Source organism: Arachis duranensis, chromosome 9, assembly GCF_000817695.3.
Source record: "Arachis duranensis cultivar V14167 chromosome 9, aradu.V14167.gnm2.J7QH, whole genome shotgun sequence".
Classification (NCBI taxonomy): domain Eukaryota; kingdom Viridiplantae; phylum Streptophyta; class Magnoliopsida; order Fabales; family Fabaceae; genus Arachis; species Arachis duranensis.
The window spans coordinates 13,544,197-13,571,972 of record NC_029780.3 but is presented as its reverse complement, the minus strand read 5'-3'; the positions used below and the strand labels follow the sequence as shown (position 1 = coordinate 13,571,972).

The following is a 27,776-nucleotide window of genomic DNA, read 5'->3' as shown; positions in this document are numbered from 1 at the left end:
TAGTGGATTATGCTAGTGGTATTGCAAGTGGTTTATTTTATATTTTTGTAATGCTTTTTAGTTGGCGGTTTATGTTAGTGGTTTTTGTTATTGGTATTGCATGCGGTTTATTTAAGTGGTTTTGTATGTGGTTTTGTTGATGGTTTATGTTAGCAGTTTATGTTGGTGGTATTGGAAATGGTTTATTCAGTGGTTTTGCTAGAAGGTTTATGTTAGTGGTAACATAGGTGGTTTCTTGAAGGGGATTTGCATGTGGTTTTTGTAAGTGGTTTACGTTAGCGGTTTATGCATGCGGTTTTGCTAGTGGTTTATTATATTGCTTTTATGTGGTGATTTTGTTAGTGGTTTCCATGCGTGGTTGTTGTTAGTGGTTTGTAAGTATTTCTAATTATGCGGTCCATGTAATGTGCAGCCCTAGCGATGCATCTCGAGCATGCGGCGGCAACAGGGCATGCGACTTGATGAGCGGTACCTTCCATACTTGTAGATGGCCGGATTATACCATCTTGCGAGACTGAATGATAGATGGTTCTGATTAGATGAGCCCCTAGTTAGTGCCTTCGTCGAGCGGTGGCGTCCGAAAATGCACACCTTCTACATGCCGTTCGGAGAGTGCACGATCATACTTCAGGACGTAGCGTACCAGTTGGGGTTGCCAGTGGACAGGCGTTATGTCAGTGGTTGCCTAACAGATTTCCACATATACATCTAGGGTGGCCGTCCGGCTTGGGTCTGGTTCCAGGAGTTGCTTGGTGTGGTACCTCCTGCGAACCAAATTTAGAAGTTCGCAGTGAACTGTACCTGGTTCCAGGAGACTTTTGGAGAGTGCCCCACGGGAGCCGATGAGGAGACAGTGAGGCACTTTGCTCGTGCCTATATCATGATGTTGTTGGGTACCCAGTTATTTGCAGACAAGTCCGACAACCGGATTCACATCAGATGGCTACCCTACGTGGCTAGGCTTGAGGAGATGGGTGGCTATAGCTGGGGGTCGGTGACACTAGGATGGTTGTACCGGTGCATGTGTCGAGTGGCCAATTAGCTGGCCCATTCAGTTACTTCAGTCCTGGATCTTCTGGCGCTTTCCTGGATTTAGGCCTGCTAGTTATGATGAGTTCAGCTGGCCCTTGGCCTCGAGGTACCATTGTTCGACTTTTCTATTTCCAGTTAAATTATTTAATTACATGTCCGTTTATAATGTTATACTATTTTGTCACACTTTTAACACGCTATTACACCGTTGTGATATGCAGGTGGTCAGGTCACAATCCTTCCGGTAGTGAGAAGGGCCCTCGAGTGCAGATATGGAGGCTCAGGATAGACATGTTACAGACATCTTCATCTTCAATAGGAAACTCATTCTAATTTCTATTTATGGCTCACATGTCATAAACAGTAAATAGGAACTCAAAGCATTTCTTTTTTTTCTATTAGGAAGAACTAACTTTAGTCTCTATTATAGCTCCACTTAATTAATTAATTAAAATTAATGTAGTTACTATTTTTTTACAATAATATTATTAAAATTTATAAATTCAAAAATAATTTACTATTAAAAATATTAATATTAATAAAATTAATAACTTCATATATAACAATAATACACAATATATAATTCGAGATTAAACTAATTCATAAAATTACTTACTATAAAGAAAAGGGTTAAGTATGGTTTTGGTCCCAAAGGTTTTCAATCAGAATCGAAACCATCCCTCATCTAATTTTCGATTTAGAATCATCCTTAACGTTTTTTTTTCATATTAAAATCGTCCTTTTTAATAAAATTTTTAATTTAATTCCTAAACTACCCCTAATTTAATTCCAAGGACGGTAGAGGAGGTGATCGTTTGTTCCCATACAGCTTGCAGTTCTGGCATCTTCACTGGGAGAACCGTGTGGATCACGTTCTCCGGTTTGACGTTGTCACAGACCCGAGACCCTCATATGACTTCTTGGACTGGTGGTGTCAGCATGGAAAGAGATTTCTGTCACCAGAAATGTATCTAGGGGATCCGAAAGCCGTTTCTATTCCTGTGAGGCGACGCAAAAAGGTGCCGCACGAGTTTTGGATATGGACCATGTGGACGAAGTTCTGGATAAGCGTCAGGTTGAGAGGAGAGCTCGAGTGGGTACCCGATGGTCCAGCGTGAGTGGAGGTAGCTGGACCAGGCTATGGAGGAGGGTGACCCGGTGGGTAGGGTTAGAGTTGGGTGACGAGGGCGTGGCGGCAGACACAGAGCGCGTGGTGAGGGGCATGTTCATGGTGATCAGGGCGAGGATGACGATGGCGGACTTCAGGGCGGTCCAGGCGGGGGAGACGTTGCAGGTCATGCTGGAGTAGGCGGTGTTAGTCCCCATCACGGTGGGCATGGTGGAGAGTGGTACGGGTCCGGTATGGGAGATGGTTCTGGCCAGGGTGACGGCGGACTTGGTTCAGGCCCGCTAGGCGATTACTTCGTTGGTGTCCCCGGTGACGACCAGACACTTCAGGAGAGTACCCCATGGGTTAGCCCAGGGACGATGTATGCTGACTTCCTGGTTAGGGATGGTCTTGATGCGGATTTCGGGGGGTCACACTTCCTAGACGAGATCAGTGCCATTATGCAAGAGGATGAGTTGGCACGCCGGTGGGGTCCGGTGATGGGGACGCAGACACCGTTAGATGTCGATCTGAACGAGCCTCCTACCGGGGCTGTGATGCCATGGCATCTTAGCCTAATTTTACTAGTCTTTTTCTTTGTTTTCATTTGGTTTTATGCATTTTCTTGAGTTACAAGTAAGCCATTTGGGTAGAAATGCATGGTTTCTTTGAATCTATCAACCACCCTTTAATTGACACAAAATCATGAGGTTTAAGCTAAAATTAATTGGTTTTTAAATGAATTTTAAGTTTTGTGAATTTTGTCATACTTTGATCGGTTGTTTTGATTACTTGTAGGTGAAGAAAAGAAAGAAACAAGAAAAGCGTGGCCTACGGAAGGAAAAAGCGTGGCCCATGACCATTGAACACTAATAGCATTACTAATTAATGCTTATGCATGCATTGAAAATTTATGCCATGCATTATCATGAAGGCATGCATTTAACTAAGAATGAATTAAATGAATGCATGCTACGTTGGCTTAACTAATATCATTGGCTTATTCATTAAATAAAATGCCACGGCCAATGAAAGTATGTAAGCATTTAATCAATTATGCTAAGTGATAATAAACGCAATGCATTGGCATTAATTAAGAAATGCATGCATGATTATTAAGGGCCAACGTTTGCGCTAACGTTTGCCTCAAACGTGAGGTCAAACGCTGGCGCCTGAACACCACTCAAGGGAAGGCAACTTTTGCGCCAACGTTTGCCTCAAACGTGAGGTCAAACGTTGGCGCCTAAAGACCTTGGAAGAGCACCCCTGTTTGCTGCATTGGAGGTTCAACGTTTGAGCCAACGTTTACCTCAAACGTGAGGACAAACGTTGGCCAAAAACTTACCTGGGAGGAGCCACATTTGAGCTCACGTTTGACCTCAAACGTGGATGACAGCAAATGGCCATTCTGCATGAGGTTAGCACGCGAGGACGTTTGAGTCAACGTTTGTCTCAAACGTTGACTCAAACGTAAATACCCCAAGGTCCAAGTTGCAAACGAATTTCTTCCCAACACCAAGAGCAATCAACAGAGGCTATTGTCAACCCAATTCCATCAAGACCAAGGCCATCCGGATCCATCTTCAACCCAATCAAGCAAAGCCCACATGACTCAAAGGCACACAGAGAAGCTAGATTAGAAATTTCATTTTGTAAATTTTGTTTTCATTTTTCATTTTCAATTTGTAAAAGCCTATAAAAAGGCATTAGTTTTATTTCATTAGAAAGGCTGGCTCTGCTAGAGCATTAGGAGTAGGGTAGAATAGAAAGTCCTCTTTGATACACTTTTAAATTTCTGCAATTGTCATTTTCTAATATTGAATTCAGTTTATGCAATCTAAGTTTCTACAATTCTCTGCTACACTTTTCTTTCCTGCAAAGTTTACTTTCTACAACCTTGTGTTTGAAATTGTTGAGATCCAAATTTACTTTTCCTGCAAGTTTAATTTTCTGCACTTGATCTGAGTTCTAATTTACTGCTCTCATTTAATTTTCCAGCACCCAGCCCCCTTTACATCTTACTGCAATTTAATTTTCTTGCTCTTTAAGCTTCAACTAATTTACATTTTGTTCTTTACTTTCAAGTCAATTTACTTTCTACAATTTAAATTCCTTGAAATTTCCTTTCTGTTGGTTACACTTCACACAATTCACTCAATGTTAGCTTGACTAAACTAATCACCCACTAAAGTTGCTTGATCCATCAATCCCTGTGGGATCGACCTCACTCTAAGTGAGTTATTACTACTTGATGCGACCCGGTATACTTGCCGGTGACTTTGTGTGTTTGGAAATTCGTTTTTCCACAAAAACACCCACCAAGTTTTTGGCGCCGTTGCCGGAGATTGATTTAGATCAACAATGATTAAGTGGGTAAGAAGTCTAGATCAAGCATTTTTTTGTTTTTGTTCTCTGTTCTAAGTTGAAACCAAGGTGTTTGTGTTTTTGCCTCACTAAGAAATTCTCTCTCTGTGACATGAATTTCAATTCTCATTGGTGTTGTGTTTTACGAAATCAAAATGGAGTTCAACTCATCTTATGATCAAACAAATTTTATGGGATAATTACCCACCATCACCAATCTCTAATGGTGGCTGGGAATATTACCAAGAAAATACAGATTCTGAGCACTCCAATCCATGGAGATTTGCTTCAAAGACTCAAGATGAGCAAGAGAATCATATGGGATATTTTCCTCCACCACAAAATGATTCAAGTTATTATTATAATGGTGGCTGGGAATATCACCAAGAAACTACAGATTTTGAGCAATCCAATCAGTGGGGATACGCTAATCAAGATAATTCCACTGAATACTACCCAACACCATAAAATAATTCATGTTATTATGCTAATGGTGGATGGGAGTATCAACAAGGAATAAACAAGTATGAACACCTCCCAGAGCCACAAGATGATTTAAATTGCTATAACAACCACTCAGATTGTGACTGGGAGGGTCAAAATCAAAGAGATCTTGATGATCCATACTTTGTTCACCAAGAGAAATCATCATTGGAGTATGCTTTCGATAAGTTCATGCAAAATTGTTCCCCAATGTCACAAAATGAACCATATTGTGATGAATTCTACAATGATTCACATTGTGGATGGGAGGATCAAAACTAGAAAGCATTTGACAGTTCATATCCCACTTATCAAGAGCCATCATCACTTGAGCAAACCTTTAATTCACTCATACAAAATTGCCCAACCTCACCTCCCAGTTCCTCATTTGAAGATTGTTCATCACTTGATTATGCCTGAACACAAAGTCTCCTCCAAGATCCATACAATTCATTCCACCAACCACAAAACTTATTTCATAATCCACAAGATTCATCCCATACCACTCAAAACAACTTCACCACAGTACCCACATATCCAGAAACTCATTCTCAACCTTCATCTTTTGAGCTAATAGCTGAGGATCCCTTTCAAAAATCCATAGAATTGTTGAAAAGACAAGAACAACTCATGAAGGAATAACAACAATCTTGGAGAGAAAAAGAAATCCTTCTTCAGAAGATCGATGAGCATTTGGAGAACATAAGGAAACACTCAGAACCACTAAGCAAGAAGAATGAAGATCACTTGGTGGATGTGAAGGAGAAAGTGGAAGAGCAAGGCGAGGAGGCTACTGTATCAAGTGAAACTCCAATGGAGAATGAGGTGGTGAAGGTATTTGAAAATGAAACTGCACTTGAGGAGACAAAGGAACATGAACATTCACAACCCTCACAAATTTCCCTTGAATCTGTGATCGAAAAATATAAAGAGGAGATGAAGAAATCTTGGGAAGAACAACAAACCTCCTCCATGAAAGTACTATTAAGTCAAATGTTGAATGTGAAGGAGAAAGTGGAAAAGCAAGAAAGTAAGGAGGACAATCAAGAGAATCCACACTCAAGTGAAGCAGAGAAGCACATGAAGGAAGAGCTCATGGAACCACAAATTCAAGAGGCTCTTGATGAAGATGAAACTCCAATAATCACACAACCACCAAGTGATGATATCCAAGAAGTAAAGGCAACTAACAAAAGCACCAATCCTGTCTCTGATCCAGCAACCAAGCTCAATCAAGCCATGAACAAAAGGAAGCTTGCTGAGGAGAGGCCAAGACAAGGGACAGTAGCTGAATCTTCTCCCCCCTTGAGGTCATTCCTCTTAACAAACTGGAAGAAGAGGAAGAAAGTCATCAGCTATAGGTCATTAGTTTTTCTTTCTTAGTTATTTCAATAAAGAAGTTAAGTAGATTACTCTGTATTGCAAGGAGCTAAGTTTGGTGTTGCACACCAAAATAATTAAGGGGTGAATGTTGGAAGCTAAGTTTGGTGTTCCACCAAATTTTTTTTAACACGTTGCACCCTCAGCATGATTAGTATCGACTCCAAACAATCAGAGAAACTACTTAATGATTGTTATATTTCTAGTTTTTAGTTTGTTTTCTAGTTTACATCCGTTTTCTAGTTCATAGTTTTTTTCTAGTTTATAGTTTACTTTCCTACTAAAAAGCCCTTAATGTTTCATGCATGTATTTATTATGCTGCATATAGAAGTAGGCAAGGAACTAAGTTTGTGTTCCCACACCAACTTAGATTCAGAGAATCACAAGCATACATGCATGCTAATTATCTCTCAAGTGCTTGGGGGGACAAGCAACTTTCAATATCTTTTGTAGGAAGTCATTCAATCTCTTGGAGGAAAAGATACATCAACATGGACAAAGGAAGGACATGGAATCCAATAATGATGATGACACAGAGAAAACAAATGGACTCCAAGAGGTTGTAGTGTTCTCTCACTGACTTTAGCTCAAATATGCTATTTGAAAGTGCAAATGTCCCCTGTTGATTAGTGTTCTATTAGATGTATTTACTGTTTGTTTGTTTTCATGCTGTTTTGGCTTGATAGTTTAAGTGCTTGATTCACTTTCATCTTATTTGAATTATATGCTTTGTTCCTCATGTTTGAATAAAAGAAAAATAATTGTGAAATAGAGAAAGAGTAAAAGTCCAGCATGATATGAGACAAAATAAGGTTATGTGGTGGTATGTGCTGGTTCATTGGTTGATTTATAAATAATGCTGAATGTTGACATGACTTTGTGATATGAACTTGAGTTACATTTCATGAAACTTGACAAAAGAAAAAGGTCCAAAATAAAAGAAAGAAAATGCAAGAAAAAGAAGAAAAAAAATAAACAAGGCTGGGCATCAATAGCTTGAGATTTGGATATATGCCTGTGATGCTTTTTGTACAAAGATAAGCTTGGATAACTAGGTTCTAAGGGGTGCTTCATCACCCGACAACTTGGGTTAACTAACCCGGGATTGCCAACCAAAAGTCCACCATCAAGAGCTACTTTGAGACAAAGCATTTAGTAACCCAAAGAGGTGTTGTGCATCAATTTCCAAAGAACAAACAGAGATGAACAAAACAAGCTAAATGCATGTGATGTGTGTGTGCTAAGGAGAGGCTTGAGCAAGTAAGCCCATAGGGAGTGTTTCAACACCTAGCATCTTGAACCAACTGAGGCGGGAATGCTGGCTGAAAGCTTACTCTAAAAAGTCGCCTTACCACATAGCATTAAACCTCAGCCAAGAAAGAGAACAAGAAAAGAACTAAGGACCAAGCAATAACAAGTCTCAATTTTTTGTATGATTCAAGTAAGGATCCAGAGGAATGTTGATGCCTTAGCCACAGGATAAAAATCCCTAAGATACCATGCATGAAAAACCCCATTTACCAGTATTCAATGTCTTCCAATAAAAGGGCTTATACACTTCTCTGCTTCTAGTAATTTTTCTTATGTTTTACTGCTTGCTTGGGGACAAGCAAGATTTAAGTTTGGTGTTGTAATGACAAGTCATCTTAGGCTAGTTTCACAAGCCTTTTTCATTAGTTTTTACTTGGTTTTCATGCATTCTTAGGCAATAAGTAAGTATTTGGATGAGAAATTTAGGCTTGTATTGATTCAATCAAACATTGATAATTTTGTGCATTTTCATAAGAATTTTGCTATGTTTACTTCTTGATTATGAATGATGCAATTTCTTGTGAGATTAGCAAAGCTTTCATGCATTTTGTTTGGTTGATGATAGGTGGAAAGGAAGATAAGGAAATGAAAGGCAAAGAGGCAACAAGAAGGCCATGAAAGAAAGCAAAGGGAAGCAACGTTGGAGCCAAAGTTGGTGCTCCAACGTTGCTAGAAACGTTGCTCCCCACAGCCTGAAGGGGTATACTTCCAACAAGAATAATTTGAGCTACAGAGCTCCAAATGAGGTGATTAAAAAAGAAATAGAAAGTAAGGATCTAGAGCTTTCCAAGCATATATGGCACTGTATGGTGGACACTAAATATGAGGGAGAAAACTGCCCTGAAAGTGCATAGATAAACATGGTGTCAACCTGTAGTAAGGCCAGCTGACCTCTGCACCTTCGATGGAGTATAACTCGAGCCGTGAAGCTCCAAACTATGCACTCTTGATGGCATTGAAAAGTAGACATTCAGGGCTTTCCAACAATATATAATAGTATGGGGGTGGACAATGAGTTTGAGCCTCCAGAATCTGGCGTTTTTGACCACGTTTGAGTGCTAACGTCGCCTCAAACGTTGCACACTGACGCCAGCGACACTGTCCCCTTCAAAGGGCCATAACTTGAGTTGTAGATGTCCAATTGAGATGATTCTAGTTGGATTAGAAAGCTGACATTCAGAGCTTTCCAACCATATATAATAGTCTATAGTGGGCATGAAATTGGCATCGATGACAAGAGGACAAAGTAGCGTCCCAAGACTTAATGTGCAACAGGGAGCTCACGTTTGCGCCAATGTTTGCCTCAAACATGAGGTCAAACGTTGGCTGATGAAGATTGCCTGGGGGAGCTAATGTTTGCGCCAACGTTTGCCTTAAACGTGAGGTCAAATGTTGGCTGGTGAATGGCTGCCTGGAGAGCTCAACATTTGTGCCAACGTTTACCTCAAACGTGAGGTCAAACGTTGGTCAAAAACTCACCTTGGAGGAGCCACATTTGAGCTCACGTTTGACCTCAAACGTGAACTCAAACGTGGATGACAGCAATTGGCAGTTCTGCATAAGGCTAGTAACAAGGACGTTTGAGTCAACGTTTGCCTCAAATGTTGACTCAAACGTAAATACCCCAAGGTCCAAGTTGCAAACGGATTTCTTCCCAACACCAAGAGCAATCAACAGAGGCTATTGTCAACCCAATTCCATCAAGACCAAGGCCATCCGGATCCATCTTCAACCCAATCAAGCAAAGCCCACATGACTCAAAGGCACACAGAGAAGCTAGATTAGGAATTTCATTTTGTAAATTTTGTTTTCATTTTTCATTTTCAATTTGTAAAAGCCTATAAAAAGGCATTAGTTTCATTTCATTAGAGATGCTGGCTCTGCTAGAGCATTAGGAGTAGGGTAGAATAGAAAGTCCTCTTTGAAACACTTTTAATTTCTGCATTGTTATATTTTCAAGTATTGAATTCAATATTGGCTTATGCAAATTTCAATTTCCCTCTCTGCTACAATTTTCTTTTCTGCTACGATTCTCTTCTGCAAGTTTAAATTTCCTGCAATTGCTCTAAGCTTTGATCTACTGCCTTCTTTACTTTCTAGCACCCAGCCCCTTTACATTCACTACAATTTATATTTCTTGTCATTTAAGATTTTGCCAATTTACTTTCCTTGCTCTTTACATTTTTGTCATTTACTTTCTACAATTTACATTCTGTTGGTCACGTTTCACACAATTCACTCAATGTTAGCTTGACTAAACTAATTACCCACTAAAGTTGCTTGATCTATCAATCCCTGTGGGATCGACCTCACTCCCGTGAGTTATTATTACTTGATGCGACCCGGTATACTTGCCGGTGAGTTTTGTGTGTTTGGAATTCATTTTTCCACAAAACACCATCAGGCTGCTGCTGATTATTTTGCATTGGGTGGTATCCCTCCTTCCGCATATGCTGTTGGGTCACATTCAGTTGCCGGACCGTCTAGGACACATGTCCGAGGAGAGTCATTTCCTTCAGGGTCTGCCTCACGAGGTTTAGATGGCTAGCCTAGGCCAACTGCATAGCCAGCACCAGATGACGACAAGGATGAGATCGAGAACGAGGAGCCGCTTATTCGGAGAGGCTATAGGACACGGGTACCCTGTCATTGCGGCACCGGTTCGCACCTATTCAGGTTACTTGTGTATGATGTATGCTTTTATTTCATGATCAGTGTTGTATTATTGCCACCTTTATTTACATATTTCATGTATCTGTACGATCCGACTTGTATTTTGGTTATGTACTTTTGCGTTCCGTATTCCCTATATCGTGTTGACGTTATGTTTTCCATGGTTTTTCCGTTGTTTTTTTTACAGTTATTTGTATATTTTATTTATCATGTAGCATTTAATTTGTCGAATGCATTATTGCCTTATGTATTTATCGAATACGTCATATCGTACGCCGGAAATGGAACACATTCATTAAATAATAAACCATTCAAAGTACATCAAATTACCTGGACTCTAAAAGTAAAAGTGAAATAAACGTAGTTAAAAAGGTAATAGTAAAACTACTCATGTGGTCCTGTATGGCTTGGTCCTCCAAGCTGTGGACAACTCCGACGTGTGTGCCCGGGCTGCCGACATAGACCACATCTCTTCGGCCTGTTCGGATCTACCTCGTCCATAGTGGTTCGTATCCTAGTGGACCTGGGACGTCCCTCGCTGGCACGCCTCTTGTTCGGGTCTGGGATCACTCTCGGTCCATCATATGGTGGCCAGAAACCCTCGGGGATGGGAGGTGTGAACCCCATCCGATACACACTGAACACCGAGCTAAGACGATAAACCTGGTGTACATACGGCTGCCAAGTAAGCCGTGAATAGGCACAGGACACGGGAAATGAAGTGCCTGAAAGTATCCGTAATCACATGTCTGACTTGCAAGTGAGACCCTGTAGCTACCCAATGAGAACGTACCCGTAGGAGTCGTCTCCGCGATGGTGAACTCCGTGTTATCCTTGTCGTACAAAGTCACCGTAAAGCACCTCGCCATCTTCAGATTGGCCTCGATACACTTCACCAGGTATTGACTGAACTGTTGTCTGGTGCCCAGCTGGGCCTCAGCCTCTCTCCCTTTTCGAATGAATAGTTCGGCCAACCTGCCGTAAGTGGCCTTGACTAGCGAGCACACCGGGTGATTTCTGACCCCCTTGAGGATTGAATTAACACACTTGGAGATATTTGTCATCATGTGCCCAAATCTCCAACCCTTATCACGATGCTGTGTCCACAATGAATATTCAGTCCGGTTCACCCAATCACACATGGCAGGGTCCTCAGACCGTAGAAAATCAAACTAGTAGTCGAACTCCACCTCGATCTTAGCATATGCTACATTCACAAGAAGCCTCCTTGCGTCCTTGCCCTTGAAGGTCAGGGCGAAATTTACTGCCACATGTCGAATGCAGAATGCGCAGTAAGCAGCTGGAGGTAGCCAGCCTCCGTTCGGAGCCTCAAGGGCGGCCTTGATGCCGTTATGCCTGTCTAATATAACCACCAGTCCTGACTGCGGGGTCACGTGCTGACGCAGGTGAGACAGGAAGAAGGACCATGACTCGACATTCTCACCCTCAACTAGGGCGAATGCAACAGGCAGAATGTTGGAGTTACCGTCCTGTGCTATCGCGATGAGCAACGTTCTGCCATACTTGCTATATAGATGGGTCCCATCAATACTGACCAACGGCTTGCAATGACGGAATGCCTCGATACATGGTGGAAACATCCAAAATAGTCGGTGAAAATAAGCTTGAGACTCGTCCACCTGTCCTCCAACTTGAACTGGGCTCGTCCTAAGGACTGCAACCATACCAGGCATCGTCAACTGAACTCCTAACACCCACCTTGGGAGCTCGTTATACGACTCATCCCAATCACCATAGATGTGGGCAACGGCTTTCTGCTTCGCAAGCCATACCCTGCTGTACGTCGGCCTAAACCCAAAGTGTGCGGTAGTGGCATTTAAGAGCACCTTGATGCATACAGATGCATCAGCCCGAACCATTGGCATGATGAATGCTGAAATCACATGATAATTCAAACTCCGGTGATGGCTGGAGATGGAGGTTACTAGACACGTATGTGGTCTGTTGTACCTTTTGACCTCCTAAATGCCCTTACGCTGCCGGAGGCTAAGCCGAATCAACCAGGTGCACCCATTTCCAAACTTAGTACATTTCCCAACATACCGGTGATAGTCAGACTCCACCACCTTGTACTGTACGCCGCATCGGATGCTGTAAGTCTTCACAGTTAACACAACCTCTTCCTTGTCCTGGAATTGCTAACCAACCTGAAACTCTGTTAGACCTGCAGACCCTTTCGCATCTTTGGCGCCAAAACCAGCAGGCTCCCCATGATTCCCTTCCTGCCTCATTGCATCCAAGTCCAAAGATGAAAAATGTGGAGGGTACTGCTGTGTGCCAGAGCTAGAACCACCTCCCGCACCAGCAGGCTCACTCGGACCAATATCATCGCTACTATCATCAGCAATGATATCCGGCTCCGCGTCGTTGTCGTCTCGATCATCCAATAATGTATCTCCAAGACCAGCCAGTGCAGCACACTGTATAGGGGTCAGCGCATAATCCCCTATTCCAACCTCGCTGCCTCCACTACCGTTCAGATCCACTGCGAACGAAGGGGAGGCGACAGACTGGACTAGAGGTTCATACACCGGTACGGAGGAAGATGCACCAGCAGGTCTGGAGCTAGAATCGACAACCGTGGCTACAGTGGGGGTATTCCGGTTCAATCCCCCAGAGCTGGATACCACGTCAACCAACTTCGCCAACAGTTTTGGTATCCTTACTTCGGGAAACTGCCAGCGACAATGAAACAGCACCTGCAAGTCCTCATCACTACCGATCGTGAAACAATCATATTTCACGATTTCTTCGAGGACCGAGATTAGAATGCGATAGAAGAACTTCTTAACCTGTTTCATGCCTTCTAGACCAAGTTTCCGTATAACAGAACTAACAAGGTCATCATAGCTCGTTGTAGGCCGCACAAAAATACTGAGAGGATCCTTATCAGTGAACTTCACACCGGATCGTGTTTTCCTCTTAATCGATCCTCTGTGGTGAATTAAGACTACAAAACTCTCCTCACTAGCCATTTTCCCACTCTAATAAGATCAACTCACGTTCACACCATATATATACACGTCTGGCCCTTTATAATTCGAGCCAGCCTAATTCGAATTACATATAGTGTAATTCGAACCAGCTTATTTCGAACTACTTGCAATTGAGTGTTGGGGATAATTCGAATCAGCTTGATTCGAATTACTATTACCTTGTAATTCGAATCAGCTTGATTCGAATTGTTGTCATTCTCCCTCTCTCCGTAATTTGAATTATGGTCATTCGAATTATGTTCAAATTGAATTCGAAGTGACTTGTTTCGAACTACACAGTAACGTCCACTGGCTGATTATTGTAGCAAAATTCAGTTTGGCGGATTCAGGTAAAAAATACCTCCCATTGGCTTAATTAGGTTTTTTACCCTAATAATTATAATTTTTTATTTTTTAAATATTTTATTATAATAAAAATTATTTAGAAATTCTAATAAATTTTTTAACTCAATATTATAAAATTTAATCTAATTATTTTTAGAAAAATAATTTTCTTTAAATAAAATAATAAATTATGAATAATTTATTATTTAATTCTTAAAATTCGGGGTGTTACAACATTAAGTAAAAATAACTACATTTTACATTAATCACATAAATGATCATAAAAAAACAGATATAATTACACAACTGTGTTTATAATGTCAATGTATCAAAAATTTAAAATAAAAAAATATTTTTTTAAAAAATTACCGTTTACATTTAAAAAAAATGTTTTCATATAATAAATAAATTAATAATATTTTCATATTATTATACTTAAATATAATTAATAAATAAAAAATTTACACAAAATACTCAAACATAATTTTTTTAATTAAAAAAACTAAAAAAAAATCATTTATAGAAGTTCAGCCTTTCGGCAATAAAAAGTTGAAGAGTAATTATTCAAATCAGTCCCTAAAGATTTTAAAAGCAGACATTTTAGTACAAAAAAAATTAATACACATATTAATCTCTAAGGTTTTATTTTGGTATCTGTTCCTAATTTATTTTTTGGTAAAGTAATTATTCAGATCAGTCTCTAAGGATTTTAAAAACGGATATTTTAATTCTAAAAAATTAATATACAAATCAATCTCTAACATTTTTTCGTCAAAAATAATATAAATAATTATTCTATCAAAAAATAAATTAAAAATAAATTTATCTATTAAAATAAAATATTAAAGATTAATTTATATATTATTTTTTTTTAAAAATTAAAATCTTCACTTTTAAAATCTATAAAGACTTATTTGGATAATTACTCAAAGTTGAAATAATCATCTCTCATACTCTCACTTTTTTTTTTCATTTCTCCCGAGTCCCGAGTAATTTACGTCCGAGTTCGAACCCAAACAACGTTATTTTTCACTATTTTCCTACCTCCTTCCGCCGTTCCGCGTCACTTTGATCCAAACAAACAAGCTGTAGTCGTCCGTCTGTCGTCTTTGCGTTCATCGCCGTCGCCGTGACAGCTTCGCTAGTCGCCCTCCGTTCTCCTCCTTGCACTCGCAGGTTCCTGACTTCTCCTCTTCTGTGCGTTCTTTTCTTTGTTGCCCTCACTGTTTAAGAGCTTCAACTAATTTCGCTATGTCAGTGCACCGGTGAGTCAAGGAATGTCAACTGAGAACCAGAACCAAACAGAAGTTGCGGTTGCAGAAGAGCAAGAAGCACCTCTTCTTCTAAATCATCACTATCATTCCTCAATTCTCATTGATCATCAAAATGAAGAAGAAGACACCATCATTCCCTTTCCAGATAAGCATATGGATGCTCATGCTAAGGTTATACCTAACCAACGCCTCGCTTCTCTCGATGTCTTCCGTGGTCTTACCGTCGCGGTTTGTTCTCACTTCTGCTTCTGAGATTGCTTCAATAACTGAAAAGCGGGAGAGTGAAAATATCCACTTCTTTAGCAATTTTACTGCAATTTGATTCGATTTCTCATTACTGTCTCGTCTTTTATGGGATTAAGAGTGTAAAACAGAGCCGAATTTATTTGTTTTATTTGGTTGGTTTTGTGAGGGTCAAACTAATCTAATACCCCCACGTGGTAGTGAGTTCAAACCCTACCTTAGAGCAACTTCAATGAAGTGTTTTTGTATTGGAGATGATTGGCAAAATGAAATTAATCTCACTTTGGAGAGACGGTTTTACTACCTTGTATAAAGTTTAAAATGAATTGGAACTAAACATTGGAGTGATAGATCTCACATTTAGTCTCAAATGACTATTTATGACATGTGCTCCTACAAATACTGATGTTGCATTTTGTAGTACCCAAAATGAAATTGAACTGAAACCGACCATTGAAGATGCTCTTTGCATCCTTGGCCAGCCTTTTGTCCTAGGTAGATGGCCCGCGGCGAAGGGTTTAGTCATTGCATCCGGTGGACAACTATCTCCCTTCCCTGCCCTTAGCTTTGTCTACTTGGTTAGCTTATGCGCCACCTATATGCTAGGTTATGTTTTTAACCTTTTATGGAAATGCTATTAGGTTTTGGGGTGAGTTGGAGATAACTTTAGAGAGTAAAGTGCAATTACCAGCATAATACCCATATATCTGCACTTTAGGATCCACATCCAAACATTTCATTACATTACATTTTTTGTTAAATTTGTACTTATCCCATGGATTTACAATTGTTATTACTATATATATAATATATACTATATATAACGAGTGAAATTAAAGTTCCATAAACTTCACTTGCCTTACTATGTGTTTGTGTTTCCCTCTAAAGTATGACTTCGTTTATCCTGCAGTTAATGATCTTAGTTGATGATGTTGGAGGAGCTTTCCCATCTTTGAATCATTCTCCCTGGTTTGGGGTAACACTTGCAGATTTTGTAATGCCATTTTTTCTCTTTGGGGTAGGAGTTTCAATTGGTCTGGTGTTCAAGGTATGGGATTTTGGGAAGTTATGGTAGACCCTAATCTTTTGTATATAATTAAAGAGTATCTTGAACATTGTTATAATTATTTTCTCCTTTTGCATGTCTGTCAGAAAGTCTCTAGCAAACCAAATGCCACAAAAAAAGTGATAATTAGGACGATTAAGCTTTTCATTTTGGGGCTGCTGCTACAAGGTATGTTCCCCTGCCTTATTGCCATTGCCTTTGTTTTGCAGCCAAGTGAAGAATGACAGATTGAATTCACCTGTATACTTATGTGCCACTTTGTTTTTCATAGTGAAATAAATCCATGGTTTTGATATCTGTGTAGATGGATAAATGACTCATACTTTGTTAGTTGATTGACCATTTATATTTTCAAAATTATGCAACTGTTAACTGTTTCTTTGATCTTTCATTCTGAAATTTATTTATAGGTGGCTATTTCCATGGGCGGGGCGATTTAACATATGGAGTTGATTTGAGCAAGATACGCTGGCTTGGTGTACTACAGGTAGTTGCAACTAGCAAAGTAGAGATATCCATGATGCTTAGCTTAACTAGTTTTTGTCTTGTTTTGTACTTTTGTTATGTATCTTTGGGTTATTAATTTATAATTTAATGTTTGATATTATTGTTGTAATTATACATGATATTTTCCCTGTGATTTACTTTGTGCTGATGATAATTTTTGGTCTCGATGCTGCTCTGTTAAGCAAATTTTCATAATCAGGGGCAAGAGGCCTATAGCATTCGGTATTTATTTTCTCGTTTCTGTTCATATTATCCATTCCCTTGGCTGATTCCGCCCTGAACCAGGTTTAGGAGAGTAATATACTTTTCGTTGTGGTTAGGAATAATAACCGAGAAAATAATCAAGTGAGAAGGTGGCAATTAGTTTATTTATGACTCTACAAATTAACACCAATTTCTTTGTATGATATGCAGAGGATATCTATTGGATATTGCTTGGCCTCACTGTCAGAGATATGGCTTTTGAATAATAATGTTTTGGTTGACTCACCTGTAGCATTTGCAAGGAAATACTGTATTCAGTGGTTAGTTCATTTTTCTAGTGTTAGATACTTTGAAATTGTGATCATGGAATACAGTTTTTATCTTTGCTGTTGCTGCCAAATACATCTATTAATGCCGTGTTTCTTTATGAGTTTCTTATATTGTGGTTGCATTGTTCTATGAGTTTTTCCGCACCAATTCTCATCACATAGTGATGCTATGCCCAAATGTTGATGTGAGTCATGAAATGATCTTTTATTATTTGGGGTTCTTCAATGTCCTTAAATTTATTACATTCTCATGTTAATGAACACTCCTGTCATGTGGTTTCTGTTTTTTCTGTAAATTTTTCTATGAATTGGATTATAATCTCTAGAGATAAAAAGATACGCCAAACTTCACATGTTGCCATCTTTACAACCTTGTGATTTTGTTCCTACATTTCATTGGAGGAGAACTTTTTGGAAGATTGAGGCAACTAGTTGAGAATCCTTCATATATTTTCAAGCCAACTTCATAACCTTTATAGATAAGGCACTTTAACCCTGTAAACTATAAGCTATCTGCGTGCAGATTGATCCCTGAACTTGCTTAAATGTATGTTTTTCCATTTTTAGTAAAAATAATGTACTATGTCTTGGGACTTGGGTTATCTACAATCTACCACCTCAACTTTCCTAAGTGTGCAGCCTTGTGCCCAAAATTTTCCGTAACATTCCTTGTTGTTAACTATTGATGGAAACCTTCTGTATGATATTCTTTGTTGCAACACTTTTCCTTGAGTTAAATTATTCTTCGGTGGACATCACTTTTCCTAGTGTTATGACATTCTTTGGTGTTAACTGACTAAGTCTTCTCGTTTTATTTCTTTTCAGGATGTTTTCTCTCTTACTCTGCTTGGTGTATCTTTGCTTGCTCTATGGTCTCTATGTTCCAAATTGGAAATTTGAACAGTCTAACTTGGTTTGGTCTAGTCATGGTTCTATCATTCAAGATGTGAGTTGCCATGTTTCGCTGACCTTCATTGAATGCTGAAAGACATATAATGATTTTTCTTGGCTATTGTTTTAACTTTTAAGCATGTTTCTCATGCAAATAACCTTATGATGCATTCTATACAGTTGATGAAGTCAGCATATAATTTATTCTTATTGCTTAAATCCTTTCTTTGTGGCACATGTTTCTGTTGTATAATTTATAAAACTCCCCATCCCCCAATTTCTTCAAAGATAATTCTGTTATTATGCTAAGAGGTATTTTTTTGGTCCTTACTCTTTACCTTAAACCCAGTGTATATTCTTATAGATCAACCGGCTTAGAATTGTTGTGTGTTGTTTCAAATTACATACAGTCTACTGTTACATAACTTGGTTAATGAAATATTCATGTGAATGTACACTGTTTATATGCATTGGTAGCTTTTCTTTTTCTTTTTTTTTTTAAATTAAAAAAAGTGTAGATAGATAAATTAAATGCAAGATTTAGCCTTCTTGCAATAAAATCTTGTTACTATATTACAGGAATGGGAAACGGCCATATAAACACATAAGCACGACTACTTTGTGACACACACTACTGTTTGATACTTCATTAGGGGAATTGAAATATTGACCAAACACAGCATGACAGTTAGCCTAAACAATCAAGTGGTTAGGGCTGGATGGCCTACAAACGTCAACTTTGTGGTTCCAAAGATCATGGAACATTCTCTGTCTAATCCATGACTTCTTAATTATTAATTATTGGAGTGAGAGAATGATAATATTGAGTGATATTCATGATGCCTAAAGTAGACATTATAAAAATTGGTATTTCTTTTCATGCTTTACCTATTACGGTTCTCAATTTTTCCATTTATTCTTAAAATCTTTTCTTTTTTGAAATGTCATTTTGGAGAATAAACTTGCAACACAATTTACCAGGTTCATTGCGAAGTGAGGGGAAGTCTTGGTCCTCCATGTAATGCAGTGGGATATATTGATAGATTAATTCTTGGTGAACATCATATGTATCAGCGTCCTGTGTACCAAAGAACAAAGGTTGTTTACTTTCTCTCAGATAACTTATGTGTTAAATTTACTGGCACACAAGGTTCACTGGTTATATCCATCATATGATCTTATTATGGACCCCCTTTTCATTTTTAGGCGTGCAGTGTTAATTCTCCTGACTACGGACCATTGCCTCCAAATTCACCTGGATGGTGCCTGGCACCATTTGATCCAGAGGGCATTTTGAGGTAAAAAAACCAGTACCTTCTTTATCCATTTTTTATTCAACCCATCCTTCCCCTTTAGCAATGTATAATTGTGGTTGTGAATTTTATTTGCACCAAAAAGAGAGTATTATGTAGGTTAGTCATAATGTGGATAAAATAAAATGCAAAGTTACTGTATAAGTTTACGTGTGTATATATATATGTATTGGAATGCTAGCTTTTATCCCATTGGGAATTCTTCAAATTTTTAATGGATAAAAAAGACTCCACTGTTTTACCTGTGCAATTTCAATAATATGGTTTTGATTGCATAGAAACAACTTCAAAGCCTTATCTTACCGAGTTTAGTTGGCTATAAGGATTAGGAGAAGCCAAACAAATAAAAGCCTTATCCTGTTAGGTGGGGTCGGCTACATGAATCAAACGACGCTATTGAGTTCAATCATGTATCATGTCTGTAGAGAAACCGTTTATATGTAGATCTCGGTTGATCACCTCATGGATGATCTTCTTAGGTCTTCTTCTGCCTTTCATCTCTTATCCATTTTCCATCTTATCCTCCGTTCTGACTGGATGTTCTGTTAGTTTTCTTCTCACATGTCTGAACCACTTGAAATGCGATTCTATCATCTTTTCCACAATAGATGCTATTCCAACTCTCTCTCTTATATCTTTATTCCTTATTCTATTCAATCGCGTATGACCACTCATCCATCTCAACATTTTCATCACTATCACACTTAGTTTATGTTCGTCGCTCCTTTGGCTGCCTAATATTTTGTACCATAAAACATAGTCGGTCTAATAGCAGTGCGATAGAATTTACCTTTAAGTTTTAAAGACACTTTTTTGTCACATATAAAACCAGACGCACTCCGCCATTTTGACCAATCTGCTTGGATTCTGTGATTTATATCCTGTTCAATCTCTCTATTATCTTGTATGATGCACCCAAGATATTTAAAATTCTTAACTTTTCGTAGTATGTTATCTCCAATCTTCACCTCTATATTAGGGTTTTTCCTCGTCTTGATACGGCTTATGCGCAGACCATACACTTCAAGAGCTTCTCTCCATAACTCCAACTTCTTATTTAAGTTTTCCTTTGATTCTCCCATATTGATGATATCATCGGCAAAAAGCATACACCATGGTACATGCTCTTGGATATGTTCTGTAAGTACTTACAAGACTAATGTGAAAAGGTATGGACTTAAGGATGATTCTTAGTGTAATTTTATACTAATAGGAAATTCCTCTGTTACATCACCTTGAGTTTTCACACTAGTTGTAGTCCCATCATACATGTCTTTAATTGTACGAATATATGCGATCTTTATTCTCTTCTTTTCTAAAACTTTCCATAAGACCTCTCTTGGCACCCTATCGTACATTTTTTCCAAATCAACAAACACCATATATAGATCTTTTTTATTACTATGATACCTCTCCATCATCCTTCTTAACAGGTATATCGCTTCAGTAGTGAATATGTCTGGCATAAAATCAAATTGGTTCTCTATTACTTGTGTCTCTTGTGTCAACCTCCGTTCTATTACCCTTTTTCATAACTTCATGGTATGACTCATGAATTTGATCTTTCTATAGTTTCTGCAATTTTGTATATCCCCTTTATTCTTGTAAATAGGTACCAAGGTACTCTTTCTCCACTCACCTGACATCTTTTTAGATTTTAAAATCTCATTAAAAATCTTGATTAACTGATGCCTTTCTTTCTAAGACCCTTCCAAACTTCAATCGAGATATTATTAGGTCCTACTGTCCTATCATTTTTCATTCGTTTTAGAGCCTCTTTTACTTCGAAGTCTCGAATCCTTCGATAGTAGTCGAAGTTTTGATTTTCTTCCCTCGCGCATAACCGACTAAGGCTCGGGAGAGTCTTCTGTCCTTCATTAAATAACTCGTAGAAGTAGCTCTTCCACCTTTCATTGATCTTTTCCTCTTGAGCCAACACCTCCCCGTCTTTATCCTTTAATCCTTTATGCATTTAATCTAATCCAAGTCTCTCGTTTTTCTTTCACGGCTCTTTGCGATTCTATATATACATTTTTCTCCTTTCGTGTCTAAAGACTGATAGAGACCCTCATATGCTCTTGTTTTTGCTTAGCTTACAGCCACTTTTGTTTCTTTTTAACTGCCTTGTATTTTTTTCAATTATCTGCATTGCGGCATAAAGACCACTCTTTAAAGCACACATTTTTTGCCTTCATCTTTTTTTGTACCTTCGCATTCCATCACCAGGACTCCTTGTCTCTTGGTCCTATCCTTTTATATTCACCAAAACTTTCTTTTGCTCTTCTTCTGATAACTTCTTCCATCTCTCTCCACATCTCCTCTACGCTTCTGTTTCCATCCCATTTTGCCTCTTCTTTTATCCGTCTTATGAAACTTCTTTGTTCTTCACCTTTCATCTGCCACCACATTGTCCTTGGGTTTTTCGTATGATGCATTTTTCTCAATTTTTGCTTAACTCGAAAATCCATGACAAGCATCCTATGTTGTGTTGTTAAACTCTCTCCCGGAATAATTTTACAATTAATATAAAATTTTCGATCGACTCTCCTCAACAAGAAGTCGATTTGAAGGCTTGTCATGCCACTCTTATAGGTTATAAGATGTTCGTCTCTCTTTTTAAAACATATATTTGCGATGAGGAGAGCAAAAGTTGAGGAAAAGTGCAAAATAGTTTTACCCTCGGTATAGACCATTCCATGACTATGGCCTCTGTGAATACTTCCATACCCAGTCGCTTCTCTCCCAACATGGCCATTTAAATATTCTTCTAAGCGATGCATAGACGCTAATCACATGAAAGGTACCTCCTTCCACCACAAGTTTGATAGAGATGATCCGATCTCCCACCCTCTTAACATCCACTACGTCCTTCTTTTACTGCTTATCCACGATAATACCTACCCCATTCTTATTCTTCACCTTTCCCGTATACTAAAGTTTGAACCCGGAAGTATCAAACTCCCTAGCCTTCGCACCAACCCATTTTGTTTCTTGTAGGCACATGATGTTAATTTTCCTTCTTGTCATGGTATCCACCACCTCCATGGATTTTCCTGTTAGGGTGCTTATGTTCCATGTCCCAAATCTTAATCTTCTGTCGCTCCGATCTTTACCTTTTTCTTTGTGAACTAACTTATTTACCCTCGTCCGTTTACGAAAATGCGGGAATCCTTGCTCATTTAACACTACACCCGGGCACCGATGCAGCGGCTCTTGCTCATTTGATACTGTACGCGAGCCATACAGCCCGTTGCTTCCGGGTAACGACCTAGCTTTAGCACAATATTGTCTTTGATCTATATCATGAAGATTCGACTAAGTTTTTATGTTGGCTGTCGAAGACCTAACACAACCCTGCTCCTTTATCCGGACTTGGAACCGGTTATGTACTGCAAGTGTAACATAGGCAGAGATAAAGAATATTACTCTTATGTGATGTGTTTTACATGATAGGAGTACTAGTATCTATTTATCTATTTATAATAATAATAACAAAACCTTAACACTAATAAGGAAATAATGATAAATATCAATGATAATTCTATGAGATCATATTTGGTACTCTTTGGTATGATATGATTCTATCGTGATTTCTAATACTCCACCTCAGGCTTGAGCATATAGATAATCTGCACGAAGAACATATAAAAGATATTATTTACTAAGCTTTAAGCTTATTAAAATAAGACCCTTGAACAAAAAATTGATGTAAGACTGTTGAAGAGGAAAGAGGACCAGCTGGAGCTCCAGAGACATGCCAGGGCCAACCGGATCTGCTGGAGACTGGCCGGGGTTAGTTGGGACTAGTGGGAACTGCCCGGACCATGGGGAACCTGGGTGACTTAGTTAGCAGTCATGGTCTTGTTATGAGTTTATAAGTGACATCACTCACCTTTTGAGTTACATTTTGGGGTGAGTTAGTCCCACTCAATTATCATATTATATGCTCTTTGATATGATATGATTCTGTCCTGATTTCTAACACATATTTAAGCTCCAAGGAGCATAGTTGGATAGAGTTCTTTTTCTCTACAATACTAAATGTCTATCAATGTGTTTATGGTTTAAAATTTTACTGTTCAGAAAAGGTAATTCTTTATATTCTCTAAAGTTCTTACTCCATCCTTCTGTATATTAAAATCCTTCACAGCGCTACAAATTTCAAATTAGTAGTACCTAAGATCTGTCGATTTTGACTTTTCCATTCTTATTAATATATTGGTTCCTAATTTGTTTTCTTAAATCTGCCAGTTCACTGATGGCAGCAATTACATGTTTCATAGGGTTGCACTTTGGGCACATACTTGTGCTTTTGCAGGTTTGGACTATGGTTATTTTACAATATATGGTTTCTCATTTTTTGCAACTTTCTTGTAATATGGTGTTGGGAGATGTAAAAGTTGTTTCTCTGGGTAGATTTCTATTTTTTTGTATTATTAACTACCATCTTCTCGGTGCAGGACCATAAGCAGAGGGTGTTTCTTTGGTCCACATTTTCCTTCTCTCTACTGTCAATGGGATACATTCTGGAGATCTTAGGTACTAACAATTTGAAATTTCTGAAAATTCCAATGTTATATTCTCCTCTAACAACTGTAAAGTTTTTCAGGAATTCCTTTATCAAAAGCATTATACACATTAAGCTACATGTTTATCACTGCCGGAGCATCAGGCTTGGTCTTGACTGCTATCTATTACATCGTAAGGTTTTCCTTGTGTCATGATTAGAGACACTTGTAGTGCACTGAGAGTTAAACAGATCCCCAGTAATTGATTGTATCCAAGTATAGAATAACTTTTAAGATCATGAAAAATTAAAGGTAAATGATCATCTAATGAACTCTATGATAACACCTAAAACACTCTTATGATATTCTAAGATGTAATAGAGATGTTACTAGATGTTTTCTTGATTTCTAGCATCATTCAAGTTTGCAACTTCCCCAACACTTTTTTTTCTCAGGTGGACATAGAGAACTTCAGAAAGCCTACAGTCTTACTACAATGGATGGGAATGAATGCTCTTATTGTATATGCGTTGGCTGCTTGTGACATTTTCCCATCTCTTATCCAGGGTTTCTATTGGCGTTCTCCTGAAAATAACTTGGTAATGTTTCTTTTCCACTGGGCTAGTTCTTTATGTATCTACTTTCATCATATTAAATCATTTTATTTTATGCATCTACTTTCATCATATTAAATCATTTAATTTATAGGTTCCTAACAGTTCCACAGCAGAAAGTAAATATAAAATAAAAGTACATCATATTAGCCACAAAAATATCCTACACCTTAGTTCAGCTCCTGATAGCATCCTCAAGCGAAACTTAAGACACACCTGATTCGTATCTCAAGCTTACATTTGCTATATATTTGAGCCATAAAGGAAGTATCTTCAACATCATCTGATCTCATATAGACACCATCCAGTACTCCTCCATTCGCCTTCGGCATTTCCATCAAGGGAAAAAGGACACAGAAAACTCTCACCCTTGAATCTATTACCGCAGCAGAATTATCATTGTAAGAATAAACATCCGTGTATACCAGATAAGTCTACACTAGTGCCTTAATTTTGTGCCTTGATTCTGATTTTGCACCTCGTATCTATCCAATCTAACACCTGCTCCACCTCTTTCATATTCACCTCTGTCCCTTAATTTATTAGCCATACCTGTCTATGTTATCTAAGAATTGGGCACCTTTGCCAACTTTCAAAGCACCCCTTAGAGTTCCTTGCCAAAGACTGATCCAGCATTCTAGAAAAGAGTTCCTTATCTTACTACTACTATTATTATTGAGTTCCTAGTATAGTAGCTAGAATCTCGATTTAACTCTTAAAATCTTTCAATATTACGATTTTAAATAAAATAATCGATTTTACAAAATTTTTACCAAGTCAAATGATTTTTTGATTTAAATATTGTTACAAATTTATATTTTACACATTTAATTAACTTTTCCTATTTCACGGAAAAGAATAGTGCTCTTTCAGGGGAGGGCATTAGTTTCACTTCTTAAACCTTCCCAGAATTGCTTGTTAAAAAGTTGGTTAATTGGGAATTTTATTTCTTTTTTTTTAAATGCAGGTTAACGCCACAGAAGCTTTACTACAGACCGTATTTCATTCAGAAAAGTGGGGCACAATGGCATTTGTAATAGTGGAGATTTTGTTCTGGTGTCTTTTTGCTGGTTTCCTCCACAAGAAAGGGATATATATAAAAATGTGACGGATGATGCAATCATGCAAGACATGAATTGACGTGTAAATGTATGTTATATATCGTTATCCAAGTACATATCTTTCTTTATTCTCATATTGCCTGCCAAAATTGTCTCTCTACTTTTACCTTCGAAATGTCTCGATGGCATTTCATCAATTTGTATATTATGTTTAAACAAAAAGCCGTTTTGAATCTGGAGTTGGCAATGTGGGTTTATTTTTTATCCCTTTTTCTATTTTCATCCGAGAGTGAACATATTCATGTAAAGATACATTGCAAAGAAAGAAAATATACGTTAAAGTGGAAATATAAAAATGATAGTGGAGTTGATGATGCCGGTTACTGTGGAGTTGTATGATAATGGCATTAAGGTTGGATAACATTGCGTTTGTAGTTTGTACCAAGCAGTCTCTTATTTCTTCCTTTTCTTTTTAAACAAATCATTTACTTCATTTAGAAAGAGAGAATAAGACGCCATTCACATACGTGTTTTATCATTTATAATAGAAAATTAGAAATAACACAAGGAGTCAAGGAAGTCTATAGCGTCAGTCTTTCTATGACAGAAGATTAATGGATAAGATGCAATTTATTCAGTTTAATGGACAATGGATAATCAATACATCCTGAGATTACCTTAGTGATGACAATTTGACAATTGAGCACAAAAATTGTAGCTGATTCCAGGACAAATTCAAACTTGACATTAGACATCAAGTTTAATTGTGAAATTTAACATAACAGTTGGGGAAAAAACTTTAGCAGGATTTTAGTCGTATATGAATGGTAACTAGTGTGTTAGTAAATTGATATTTTAGTGATTGATCAATTTTGTTAAGGATTCAACTTTTTATCAACAATTAATCAACAAAATAGTGAATAAACAACATTATTTGAGTTATTATCGAGAGAGACAGAGAGAGAGAGGCTAAAGAAATCCAATCCCTGTGATCCTGCCTTCCACTTTGTGTGCAACAGAAGCAAAATATTCTTGGGAACTTTCCGGAAATAAACAACATGATTCTCATCTTTATGGCTACCTAAATGGTATAATTGGTTTCTTGTTGTCTAAGATAACACTGAATTTTACAAACTACCAAATAAAGTGCTTCCAAGAAGCATAAAGTCTCTCTTCTTCTTCTGTGGGCCTCCTGCCACCTTTAACTATGGCCTTGTCACTATTTGCAAAGAATTTCCAAAGTTAAACCAATGTGCTAAATAAATTCAGACTTGTTTATATGACATGGGATTAGTCAAGATGATAAATACTTGGTAGATTTTATGGTGTCTTTAATTTTTATAGTTACAATGGTTAAATAATTTTAATAACATTAAACAAATATTATTAAAATTAAAATAATATTTTTTTATATTTTGATAATATATTTTGTTTTTTAAAATTAAAAAGTATTAGTAAATAATAAAATAAAATAACTTTAATTTTAATTACATTTAAGTTAAAATAGTCACTTAAATTTTTTTTTTTTGAGGTGAGTCACTAACTACTATATCCATGCCTCCATGGGCACCATAAATACTTTAATCATTTAATCAAGTTCAAGTTCTAGAAATGGAAAAGATCTTTGTTAGGAGACTCTACTCTCTTTATAGGCCTTGAGCTAGATTGGGTTCTATTATTCCTTTAGCTAAAAGAAATTATGCTCAACTTCTTCTTTTCCTAACTATATAAGACATTTTAACCAATGTGCTTCAACAATCAAAGCTCTATTTTGGCTTCTTGTATTATTCAGGAACGAGGAAAATGGATACTCAGAAAGAGAATGCTGAAACTTCAGGTGCCTATTTCAACATCCACAACAATTCTGTTCAGCCATCATCAACCGTCAACCATCTTGACAACTGTCACTTCGGGAAATCACTAGCATACAGAGCGGTTTACCGTTGTATCGGTACTCCACGTAATGGAAGTAGAAAGGCCAGAGACAATGATCCCAAAGCATCACCAAGCAGGCTTAGCAAGGTCTCACTGGCTGCTCATAATACACAAGATTAGCTACCTTGATCACAATAT

At 37.9% G+C, this 27,776-nt stretch overlaps 3 protein-coding genes across 3 annotated transcripts; 1 reads left to right on the top strand and 2 right to left on the bottom strand.

The window, feature by feature from the left end:
- Window positions 1-11,524: 11,524 nt before the first annotated feature.
- On the bottom strand, window positions 11,525-12,232 carry LOC110275628 (uncharacterized). The gene has a single exon (XM_021131817.1). It carries the CDS (start codon window positions 12,230-12,232, stop codon window positions 11,525-11,527), a length of 708 nt encoding a protein of 235 aa, XP_020987476.1.
- A 279-nt stretch (window positions 12,233-12,511) lies between these two features.
- Window positions 12,512-13,348, bottom strand: LOC107464810 (uncharacterized). Its single transcript, XM_021131816.1, has one exon. It carries the CDS (start codon window positions 13,346-13,348, stop codon window positions 12,512-12,514), a length of 837 nt encoding a protein of 278 aa, XP_020987475.1.
- A 1,327-nt stretch (window positions 13,349-14,675) lies between these two features.
- Window positions 14,676-25,837, top strand: LOC107464863 (uncharacterized). Its single transcript, XM_016083817.3, has 14 exons — window positions 14,676-14,869; window positions 14,952-15,195; window positions 16,121-16,258; window positions 16,363-16,444; window positions 16,687-16,763; window positions 17,198-17,307; window positions 18,142-18,262; window positions 19,189-19,305; window positions 19,414-19,505; window positions 23,772-23,838; window positions 23,981-24,059; window positions 24,130-24,221; window positions 24,484-24,627; window positions 25,610-25,837. The coding sequence occupies exons 2-14, from the start codon at window positions 14,971-14,973 to the stop codon at window positions 25,748-25,750; spliced, it is 1,485 nt and encodes a 494-aa protein (XP_015939303.1). The 5' UTR covers window positions 14,676-14,869; window positions 14,952-14,970; the 3' UTR covers window positions 25,751-25,837.
- Window positions 25,838-27,776: the final 1,939 nt, after the last annotated feature.

Excerpts from the sequence above, each read along its gene's own strand:
- LOC110275628 (XM_021131817.1), bottom strand. The coding sequence starts at position 12,232 with ATGGTTCGGGCTGATGCATCTGTATGCATCAAGGTGCTCTTAAATGCC.
- LOC107464810 (XM_021131816.1), bottom strand. The coding sequence starts at position 13,348 with ATGGCTAGTGAGGAGAGTTTTGTAGTCTTAATTCACCACAGAGGATCG.
- LOC107464863 (XM_016083817.3), top strand. The coding sequence starts at position 14,971 with ATGTCAACTGAGAACCAGAACCAAACAGAAGTTGCGGTTGCAGAAGAG. Across the intron at positions 16,445-16,686 it reads TTTGGGGCTGCTGCTACAAG|GTGGCTATTTCCATGGGCGG; the intron begins GTATGTTCCCCT and ends ATTTATTTATAG. Across the intron at positions 18,263-19,188 it reads ATGGTTCTATCATTCAAGAT|GTTCATTGCGAAGTGAGGGG; the intron begins GTGAGTTGCCAT and ends ACAATTTACCAG.